Raw genomic sequence first — 11,454 nt, forward strand, 5'->3', positions numbered from 1 at the left:
TTTTTTTTTTTTTTTTTTTTTTTGACTCCTTGCGAGGCCGCGGTGGTGACAGCACCCCACACCAGCGCTCAGGGGTTTGGGGTAGAGAGGCTTGGGCGAGCAGTCGCACCACTTGGGAAGAGTCGTGCCACGCTGAGGGTGACATCGGTCCCGCCACGCTCTGCGCTGTGACCTCGGACACGGTCGTGGCATGTGGGGTTTTGCTGCCTTCCCACACCCAGCACCACCGGGGCCTCCGGGTTGTGGGGGGACCCTGGCTGCTGGGTCTGCGTCTGCTGGCGCTCACGGGCCACTGGACCCCGGTGCTGGGCTGGGTGGGTAAATGCCAAACCGGGCAACCTCACCTGTTCGCCCTGCTGGGCCAGGCGGGGAGGAGGGGGGCTGATCCTGCGCTGCCGGGGCAGGGCTGGCTGCAGGGCAGGGAAATCCTGCGGGATCTCTGTCCTGGAGAGGGTTTGCTGGAGATGGAATCCTTCCCATGCATGGGCCCAGGGCCAGACCTGTGAAATGCTCATCCCAGGGGATGCTCCACACATTTCCTGGAACAGGATCTTCATAATATGTCAGGAGGTGACTTCAGAGTCCCATAGCCAGGCTTGTTCACAGGGATTACGGCTGCTCCTACAGATCCTCTCCCCACCCGCAGTTTGCGATTCTGCCTCCCACTCCAGGCCAGCCCTAACATCTTCCCTGCACCTGGACGCTTTCCTTTAGAGAAAAGTCAGGAGGAGCGGTGAGCATGGCCCAAGGACACACAGGAACACTGTCAGAGACCTTTAAGGAGCAGAGATGAGTGTGAACTGAGAAACAGCTGAGGCAAAGGTCTTTTATTAGGGAAGGTCGGCAGGTTCCAGGAAGGCTGATTCTTTGCTTGGTATGAGCTCCTTAATAAAGATAAGGTTCCTGTGCCATCTTGGATGTGTTGCTAAATCCACATCCTAGATGCTGTCTGCTGCTTTTAACCCTTTGCAGCCTCCTACAAGAGCAAAAAGTCAGGGTCTAGCTGAATCTTTTAGCAGCTGCTGAGAATTAAGACACTGCTTCCAGTAACCTGCAGCTTCCCCCAAGCCCTCTCTTGAGCCCTGTCTCAAGTCCTGGAGAACCTTGGGCTCTCTTGAAGTGTGTGGATGCCATATCCTCCTTCATGACCCTCCCTGCTCTTTCCCAGCGCTGTATTCTCATAACAAAGGGTGACCAGGGCAAGTCAAAGGGGCATTGGGCTGGGAAGCAGGAGGCATGAGGGTAGCAGCACTCTTGACACTGATGAGGATGGTCCGAGGCACTTTGGCCCCCAGCAGGGACTGGCAGTGAGCTACCTTGGGCACTCACTTGGTTTGCAGGGCGGGATTTTAGGGTGTGCTCCCCGGGGAGCACGTTGGGGACCAGCAGCATGCTGACAGGGATGTACCTGCAGGTCCCAGATGCGAGTGTGTGCAGAAGGGCTGTGGTGTTCGGTGTTGCAAGAGAAGAAAGCCCTACAAGAAACTATATTGAGAAGGAAACTGAAAATGAAAGTTTCTCTTAAATGATGGGCACAGTCACAGCTTGCTGCTTCCTAAAGGCTTGCCAGACGGCAAATGTGAAGATCACATGAGTGAGCTGCTTCTCAAGCACTGGACTCCTGTGCTCACCAGCCATCCTTCACAGTGAGCAGTCACGTCTGCATCAGAAATTCCCCGTTATTCATCGCTGAGGTCTGGGCCACCAGCAGTAGGTTGATGTGAAATACAACTGGTTGCACCTATAGACCAAACTGTAAAAGCTCCAGAGGCGGCTGAACTCTTCGGCTGGATGCGTCCACATCCTCCCCAGCGCTCAGTGCAGCCCCGGCTTGGAGCAGCGTGGACTACAGTAGAAATTCATACTGTTTCGCTCACCCGTGAGCTCCAGAGAGCTACTCTGAGTCGGGTCGTGCTTCCCCTTGAAGACACTGCGGCCTTCCTGTGCAAGGTGGGCTGCAGCTGTAGCCTTGCGAGCGCCCCAGGAGGGGCTGGGGATGGCAGTGGAGGAAGCACGGGAGGGTTTTCTCTGCGGAGGAGGGGACCGGGGCATGTGCATTCGCTCCAGGCTCCCCCTGAGTCGTCTCCAGCGTGTCCCAGAGCTGACAGGAGCAAGGAGAGGGGCGGCTCTGGAGCCTGGGTCTCTGCTAATCTGAGCCAGTTCCCCCCTCAGCTTTACCCTCGCTCCCAACTGCTGATCCTCATCATGTTTTCAGCTTTTCCTTGGACGGGGATGTTTGAGGTTGGGGAGGAAAGGGGAAATCCTGTACTCGGAGGCACGTAGGAAAAAATAGCGTCTCCATCTGTGTGTCACTGTGGCTCCCTGAACACAGCTATGCAAATACACGATGGCTTTCTAAGCCAGGCTGGTAAGCTTTGCATCTCCAGGCCCCCATCCCACCTTGACTGCAGGCTGTGCTTCACGTTACTGCTTACGGTCTCAATTTATTTTTTTCCTCTGAATAATCTTCAGTGTGAGGTTGTAAGCTTAAACCACACATTGCACTTCTAATCTTGACACAGGTGTTTATTTATACATAACCAGCACTTTTTAAAAATGTTTCCCTAGGGTACAGTTTAAACTTCTGGGCGTTGATGTGTCTTCATGAACTTAGACTTGGTGCAAATCAGAAACCCCCCCAGTTAATCCTATAGAAGTCTGGGCTGGGAACATGTACTGGCATGCCAAAGAGCAGGCTGGAGCTGCCACAATCTCTGTAACCCTGATAGTAACTGTGTGGCCTCGCTTCCTTCTCTGCAAAAACCAGGGGCTGAGGTCAGTGCAAGGAGCAGAGGGGTGAGGACGCTGAGGACCGCAGCGAGCCCTAAACCACAGGTCTGGGTTTAGGATACCTGTGAAGTTCGGGCGTTGTATGAGCTGTGCTTTTGCTTCTCCTTTAATTTAATTTTTTATTCTGAGGAGCTTAGAAGACATAAAGAACAGGGGGAATTAGAGCCTCTGGATACAGGAAAACAGAGCTCATCTCTTGTGGAAGTTGTGGAAAACAAGCCAGAGGTGTTTGCCAGGGGAAATCGGCTGCGGGTCCGTGCAGGAGCTCGGCGTGGTCACGGGTCGCTTTGCTCTTGCCGTGCTCGGAACCATCGTGGCTGCAGTCGGGGCAGCAGCAGAGCCCCACGGCTCAGCTCCCAGGCGTGTTCTCGGGGTGCAGCTGGGGGGTCCTAGAGCCTTTCCTCCCCAGCCCTTGCAGGTGCTGCTGTTGTCTGGGCTGGGGGTCTGGTCCCTGGCACTGGCTGAGCAGGTCAGAGCAGAGCCAGAAGGTTTCCAGCGAGTGCAGAAGTGGGGTAGGGAGCTGGGTGACTTTTCCTCTTCTGGCATGTGACTGTCTGTAAACACGTTGCTGAGAAGTGTTAGGAAGAGAGAAATCTAGCCAGTGTGGCCAGGAATCAGGGATTGAGTGTGCGGGGATGGGAGGAGTGAGGTCTCTGGCAGAGATAAAAGCAGGCAGCGCTGCTGCTCTGAGCACTTGGCTCAGCCAAAGGGGCTTCCTGAGGCTGCACCGGGAGGTGTGTGAGGGAGCAAGGGCCCGCGACGCTCCAGTGTCCCTGCTCGCTGCTCATAACCCAGTTCACTCACTGCCTCTTGTCGTTCCAGGTGAAGCTGATACTCCCAAGCATCTCTCTGCAATGGCCTCGGGGAACAACAGTGACCCACCAAGGGCCCATGGACGCCAGGGAAGCAACGGGCGCAGGCTGTCACAAGAGCTCAACTCAGGTAAAAAGGTTGCTGTGATATTTATTTTTTTTTCCCCCACCTCCTGCTGTGTTTCTTTGAAAAGACGGGGTTTTTCATACCTGCAGGGCCCATTGCAAGACTGGGATAACAAACCAGTTCTGTAAAGCTATGCTGAATTCAACCCGGATGCTTTTGGGAGATGCTTGGCGTTGGATTAGTGAGGTGGGCAGCAAGGGGGGGCTTGGAAAACACGGAAAAAATAGTGTGCAGGGAGCTGTCGGGCTGGGGTACGCCGGCAGCTCTGAGCGGGCAGGCTGAGGCAGGCACAGCGGGTGCCAGAGGGGCACAGGGCTTGGGGCAGGTCACCCTGGCTGGTGCCTGCTGTCATTTCCTTTTCCCTTCCCTGAGCACGAGAGAGCAAAAGATGCTCGATGTGGAAAACACAGAGAAAAGCCTTGCTGAGCAGCGCCTGGTCTCGGGCAGTTGGTTTCAGTCTTGCTGCATCGGCTGCTGGCTGAAGTCAGGTCTCCGGTGTGCCTTGGCATAGCAGTGATCAAAACTTAGAGCTCACCAACGTTCAGCAGCAGTTCAGTCCGTTTCTGATGTGTGCCGAGCCCAGCAGACGGTGTAATTGTGTTTCACACTAATGGGTGAAACTGGGAAGGGGGCCGAAAGGAACAGGGAAAAACCTCCGCTGCTGTTCCATCCCAAAAGGATAAAACGCCGCTGCACAGAAAGCTGTCGAACACAGGTGACTTCTTAACCTGTTTTGCAGGCGGACTTGTAAATATGGCTGAGTCACTGCAGCTCTGTCAATAATGGAGATTAGAAGCTGTACCTAACTGTTCATGGGTTTGAGCTCAGATCCAGCGCAGAGCTGGTTTATTGGCCTGATAATGTTATTTATACCCTGGTATTGCCTGGACTTCATCTCGAAGTACCACTCGTGCTAGATCCCCCATGAATACACTAGAAGAAAAAATACCCTGTCCCTCTCTTACTAAAGTCTGCAAGGTACGAAAATAAATAAATAAGAGCACTTGTTTACATATGGTGATTTCCTGTTGAGGCCAATGAGACGCTGACGTCAAAAACAATGAGAGGATCAGGCCCTGAGCTCTAACCACACCGTTTGAAAGTAACGCTTCCCGTAAACTCGCAAACGCTTACTGGCAGCACGGGCATCCTTCCACTTCCCAAAACTCAGGGGCATCTATCTGGAATTTGGAGGCAGGATCTCTGCGTGCCTCTTAGGCAGAAGCCTCGTGGATTCCACCAGAAGCAGAAATATGCAGCTTCCACCGACACATGCTATGGGATCATGTGGTGGAAGAAGGCTTTCGTCAACAGGAATTAAGCCTGGCTTTCATTTAGGGCTTGCTTGCTTTGTTTGTTTATCTTTGGAGGCAGTAGGGAGTGACGAGATTTATCTGCTGCTCAAGGATTTGCTTGAGCATCATTGTGAGCCCTCGTTCTGCCAGGTGTTGCCTAGGGCATGGACAAGATGCTGCTGTTTCTGTCTAGGTGAGGTGGCAGTTTGCATTTCGGGAGTTTTTAGGACATTGTAAACGAAGGCGGGAACTTCATACTCCTGCAAGTATGTGATGAAGAGGAGGAGCAACTTAGCTCATGAATAGTCGTGCAAAGGGGAGCAAACATTGCAGAAGGAGGGGTGGGAGGCCCAGCACCAACGGTGCTGAGCTGAGCTCAGGAAACCAGGCTCATACTTCAGAAAAGTAACCTTGCCCTCCTTCAGCTCTCGGCTGTAGGATGGGGGTGGCAGCGCCTCCCTGCTCAGACGTGCTGCCGGGGGACACACACAGCTACAGGACTGCTTTGGGTAATTTCATCGAGGCTTAGGTCTGTGGGACAAGCCATGGATGTGCAGGTAACTGGTAACCATGCCAAGTGCAACTCAGCCCCTTACACTGCGGAGGGGTTAGTCCACGGGGTGGAAACGTTTTTGTGATCACACTTAGCTCCTGTGTGGACCACGTCAGCTGGAACCCCAAAGCTCTTTGTTGAGAAAGGTGTTGCATTGCTATTACTACTTCTTACTAGGGAAATGGAGAGGGGTGTGATGGAAATCTCTGCAAGGATGTCCAAGGTGTCAGGGTTGTGCCTGGAAAGCCCAGACACCCTGACTCAGTGTGCGGTGTCAGACTGGCAGCTCTTCCTCAGATTACCCGGGCTTTCTCATCTCTCTGTGTGTGTTTAATACTCACGTAACGTACATAAAGGTGTGAGATTGAGTCCCTGGTTGTTTGTCTTCGCTCTGGACTTAACGTTGCATGTGAAGCAAGTCACGAACTGATAAATAGCTGCTTATTGATGTTAGTCATGCGTTTGTAAGCGTCTCCGTGTCTTCATCGCCGAGACCACCTGCAAAATGAGTAGGAAAAATGTGAGCTGCCTGTTTAAGCCTGGGTTCTCATACATCCTGTAGAGCAACCAAAACCATTTAGATAGACTTACGTCTGGTGCCCGTGCGGTTCCTTTCTCCAGCACAGACACATAGTATTTGACTTCCTGCAGCATCTCCCATCAATAGGTGGTTTCCGTTTCTAAAAGAAAAACAAACGGTCATCCTGATGGCTGCGCTGGGAAATAACTCTGCTATGGAATTGCCTTGTGACTCCTTTGTTCTCACCCATCTCGGGCATCCCACTGAGCCCTGGGCCCAGACTCCCTTGGCAGTTCAGTTGATGAGCAAATATGGGACAAATCTTAGCTCGGGCAGCAAAGTACTAGAGCAAAACCTTGCTGCAGCCCCCAGCCCCTGCTGCCTGCCTGTAACTCTGGGTTTGTTGGTGGGACACAATTGAATGTAAGAATTAAAGCACGTTTCTTGAGTCTGATCCAGAACCTGGACCAGATAGAGAATCTTCCTTACTGACAGACAAATTTCTGTCTTAAAACCAAGGTGTGGTTTGCCCATTAGCTCTGCATGGAGGCTCTTTGAGAATAGTGCTCCTCTTTTAGGTGGGAAGATACTTGCTCTAAGAAGCAGAATAAGGGGAAGGGCTTTGTGCTGTGCAGACGCCTCTGGGGTCGGCAGTTTTCCGTTTCCCTGTCTAGAAGCTCTGCTCTCGGGTTCAAGCTGTGCAGGATTGTGCCAGCACGATGCAGTGTCAGGGTGATCCTGGGTGCCGTTGCTATTGACAGGCAATAATTCTCACAAGGGGCTGCCTTACCCAGTGGAAGCTAACCCAAATCCCTAACTGCTCATCCCACACTTGAGTTGCAGCTACCATGAGGTGGAGTTGAGCTTCCCCTCGAGGCAGAAACCTCCAAAGACCATTTGTGGTTCCCCAAAGCTGTTTCCAGGCTGGATATCTCCCTCTGTACATTCAGATGCACCTCTCGGTGTAGTTACTGCCTGTCTCCTGAGCTCGAAGGGGATGCTGCCAGGTTGCATCTGTCATTACTGCAGTCTGTAGCAGGGCTACTGACTTGTAACAAGGTCTGATGGATAACTTTGATGAGACCTGCCAGTTTTCACTGTAGCGCAGCTGCTCTCCGGGAGATGGGAACCGGGAGAAACAAAGGATCTTGCACAGAAACGCAGATGTTGCGTGTTTGGGACTGGCTGGGGCCTGGGCACTGTTGTCTATGGTGTGAATCCAGGCAAGAGGCTGTTGGGGTAGATCTGGTCTAGATACTCAGAGTGCTCTGGGGACTGAGGACGGCGGGGTCGCTGCTCCGTGGAGCAGAAGCGGAGCAGGTTCTCCCTTGGAGCGTGGGGGCTCACAGCAGCTCCTGAGCCCCCTAACACGGCCCTGACGATCCCACATGGAGCCCGAAGATCCCAGAGGAGCTCTAGACCACCGCCCTCCTCTCTGCTGCTGGTACTGGGAGTCCACAAGGCAAATCTTGATCCAGATCATCTTCTTCTGAGTGGAAGAGCCCCAGAGATGGTCCGGTGGGTGCTGTGGGTTAGCACTTGGGGGATGAAGATGTGTGTTTGCTTCTCCTTGTGTTACTCAAAGTAGTGCTTGGGGTGATTAAAACCAGGGATTTTTTTTTTTTTTTTGATCCACTTATTTCCTCTTTTGTTCTCGAAGCGTGTTTACCCTGCCTCTCACTGAAACTGTGAGTCAGTCGGTTTCGTTTTCTGTCTCCCAGTGGAACGCTCACTGGCTCCTTCAAAGGTGGGATTTATTTACCGCCAAATAAAGCCATTCCGGCAAAACAAAAAAAAACAGTCCCCTGAAAACACAGTGACCAGGGCTTGTCATTTCCCTTCACCTTTATTTACCCAACCTGAACTCGGTGTAACCCGAGTCTCTGCACGACAGGTCCTCTCCCTTCCCCACACCCCATCCGGGGCTGGGCCCATCTCCCCAGCGCTGTGTGTGGACCACGTAGACGTGACCAGCTGGAAAAACTCTGCGACAAGTGGCAGGGCATGTTTTGGACACTTGGATACAGGGTTTTATGGAGCAGCGTTGCCAGGACAGCTGTGTCCAGATCCACACATCCCAACTCTGAGACACTGCTCGGGCAGGAGCGTCTCTGCATGGGAAATGCAATTTCCAGTGGCCCGAGAACTGCGCGGCCGGTCTGGTGGGTGGAAATCACAGAATCACGGGGTGCCTGGAAAGGGTTTTAGCTGGGTGGGCTGCAGTGAGCTGCACTGCTGCTAGTCACTGTGTGCTGACCTGCTGCGTGTCACCAGCACGCGCCGCAGGATGATCACCTCAAGCCACTGGTCTGCAGGGTCCGGTAACTCATTTAGGTAGCTCATTTACTGGGCTCAAAGCTGGGCTTTGTGCCTCATCTAATGCCTGTGAATCTCCACCCTGAATGGTGACACCCTGTCCAAGGGGCAGGGCTCTGCTCTGTCCCTACCATTTCTGTCCCCTACAAATTTTACATCTTAGAAAAGAAACTGGGCAGAACTTTGTTACTGGGACCTTAGGCCAGCCCCCCCCGAGCCCCACGGGGTGACTTAGCTGGGACCCAGTGCTCTAGACCAGATTGCTTCTCCAGCCAGCAGAAACCGAGCTCTAATCAAAGACATCCCGTGACAGGCCGGGTACTTTCCCCCGGAGCAATGTAACGTGTGATAAGGTATCGGTCACCATAGTACCTACGGGACTGAAACGCCTCGCCGGGGGCTCCCTGCTCCGGAGGGGGCAAGTCCTGGCCACAGCCAGACCCTTGCCCTTCCCCGCAGCGTGGGCACGGGGCCAGGGAGCTGAGCCGCTTGCAGACAGACGCTTGTTGGCCTCGGTGGTTTCTGACTCGTTTCCTGCTTGCGTTGGAGCCCGGTTAGTTTTCGCGCGCCGTCGGGGCCGGTGACGTTACTGCACGGGCACATTCCCGCGCTGAACCCTGAATACCTGGCGTGCCAAGCCCTGCTTGTTTACAAGAGCAAGGAAAGGAAGCTGTGGCACCCAAAACCAGCCTCAGCTCACCCCCACAACAGCCCTGGCTCACCCCTTGCCCAGCTCCCGAATATTGTATCCAGGGATAATTTTTAGCAAAGTGGGGGATTTGGATGTTCTGGAGCAGGAGCAGCCATTCAGTCAAACTGATCACCCGGCTGTTTATCTGCTTTCAAGCACCAGATGCGGAATCACCTCTCTGAGCTCCAGTTTATGAGTTATCCTAAAGCTCCTCTCCTTTCTGTGTCTGCCAGCAGCCCACATAGAAGTTGCAAACCCTGCCCTGGCAGTGCCACTGCCGGGCTGTGGGTGTATGTGAGACCAGCGATGTGTGGTTGAATCGGTGAGGAATTATCTAAAACGGCCAATTTAACTTTTGCTCACCACGTCACCGCTGATGCCATGCAAGGGCACGACCGTTGGGGACACTAGGAAACAAGATTGTTTGCTGGGGGTCGATGGGCAGCACTAGACTGAGCTTTGCCTCCAGTTTGGGTTTGGATCTGAGATTCCTGAAGCTGTTTGCGCTGAGCAATGCCCTTATCAAGAGGTAAGAGCGAGCGGCCAAGCGCAAGCACTGGAACGTCTGCTTTGTGTTGTGACAGTCCTGTAGCTGTCTCTTGCCAAAAAATGGATTCAAAAGGTGGGCCTGTGCCCCTAAGAACAAAGGCTGGCTTCAAAATTAGTTTTCTGAGAGTTAGATTATGTCGGATTCTTTCTGGTTTACTGCAGAAGGCCAGTGTTGATAGGTACAGCACAAATTTGGGCTGAAAATGAGGGAATGGTTTCTTTCAAACTCGGGGAAAAGGGGGAGACGAGCTTCTCCCTTGACTTTTCTGCCTCTTGTCTCTCTTAGAAGACCAGGTGGCAGAGGAGACGGAGGAGGTGTTTCGGAGTTATGCCTTCTACCGCTACCAACAGGAGAGAGAGGAGAGAGGGGAGGAAATGCCCATGGACCCAGAGATCGCGGAGATCCAGCAGGAGCTGGGCAGGTAAAACTGATACCAACCACCTGCAGGTCCCTAAGCCCCATCCCTAGCCAGGCTCCGTTGCAGAGCCAGCCCTCGGTCCAGCTGACGCTGCTCTCTCTCTGGGCAGCACCGGGAGCCTGGTGGGAAGGCGCTTGGCCATCATCGGCGACGACATTAACGAGCGGTACGACGCGGAGTTTCGCTACATGCTGAAGTCCTTGCAGCCCACCAAGGAGAACGCCTATGAGTACTTCACCAGAATAGCCTCCAGGTAAGGCCACCGGCTCCTCGGCGTGGGCTGGACGCCTTCTCCCGGAGAAGACCAGGGAAGGAAAGGTCAGACAGGGTGCAGTGCAGACAGTTAAACCCTTGCCCCCACCCCGGAGCAGCTGCCCCCCCCCCCAGCTCTGCCCCAGCACACAGGCTCTGTCCGTTCAAGCTTCACCCACCGTCCCTGGGTTGAGCTCCCAACAAGCTCACTGTGACAGTTCTTGTGTTTTCTGCCTGTCTGCTCTTCCTCCTGTGCACTGTTTGGGCAGTCTTCACCTGACTAAACCTCTCACAGTCCTTGCACGAGCTGGCCGGGGTCAGAAGGTTTGGGGAACGTGCCTGGGAAGTGTGACCCGCGCATCAGTAGCCAAGTGACTGTCCCAGCTCCCCTTCAGGGTACAACCAAGGCAGACGTGCTGCCGCTGCCAGTGCTGCTTGCTTGGTAGCTGGGAAGCCCTGAGGAGTCAGGATTTCAGAGGCACAAAGCAAACGCAGCTGCAGGCTGTGGGGATGGGCAGGTACTCGCTGCCCTTGGCGTGGTCCACGGGGAACGGGGTCTGACTAGCTCAGCATGGGGGATGCTCCACAGGCTCGCAGAGCCAGCAGCCATCTCGCGCAGGTGATGCGCACCCAGCTCACCCACTCACAGCACAGCAGCAGGGTGAAGAGCGAAGGCAAACGCCCCGACAACTTATTGCCCCGATTGCTTGAGGTACAGGCTTGGATCGAGGCGGCTGTCAAGGCGTTCGGTCCTCACCCCTCTCTGGAGAGAAACCAAGACACTCTGCATGTTAAACGGTTTGCCAGGGACACGCAGAAGACCCTTGGCAGAGGCAGGAGAGAAGCCGGGGTCTCCTCTGGGGTCCCAGGCTCCCGTTGCTCCTCCGAGCACGCCTGGCCCCGTCCCAGCCCCATCCCTGTGTCCCCTCTGCTCGGTGTCTGTTGTCTAACTGCCTCTCTTCTGTCCTTTTCCTGCTCCCCTTGTCCTTGGGAAGCCACGCCGCGCTGTTTTCACCACTTTGCCAGCCTGAGGCGGTTAACGCACCGCAAACAGGTAAATTAACCTCTGTCCCTCTCTTTATGCTGCCTGTGTTTCTCTGTTGTTTCTTCCTGAGCTCTAACTTTTCTCT

At 54.0% G+C, this 11,454-nt stretch overlaps 1 protein-coding gene across 2 annotated transcripts in view; it reads left to right on the forward strand.

Moving 5' to 3' along the window:
• Window positions 1–3,295: 3,295 nt before the first annotated feature.
• BAK1 (BCL2 antagonist/killer 1) overlaps window positions 3,296–11,454 on the forward strand; it is a 14,914-nt gene continuing 6,755 nt past the window's right edge. Inside the window, exons 1-3 of one of the 2 annotated variants that reach the window (XM_026864505.1) lie at window positions 3,296–3,732; window positions 9,940–10,075; window positions 10,182–10,325. In XM_026864505.1, coding sequence (XP_026720306.1) covers window positions 3,426–3,732; window positions 9,940–10,075; window positions 10,182–10,325 — 587 coding nt within the window. In that variant the 5' untranslated portion in view covers window positions 3,296–3,425. The remainder of the gene's footprint in view (window positions 3,733–9,939; window positions 10,076–10,181; window positions 10,326–11,454) is intronic. The other variant, XM_026864506.1, reaches the window with a different exon arrangement.

Source organism: Athene cunicularia (assembly GCF_003259725.1).
Source record: "Athene cunicularia isolate RWA chromosome 26 unlocalized genomic scaffold, athCun1 chr26_part2, whole genome shotgun sequence".
Lineage (NCBI taxonomy): Eukaryota > Metazoa > Chordata > Aves > Strigiformes > Strigidae > Athene > Athene cunicularia.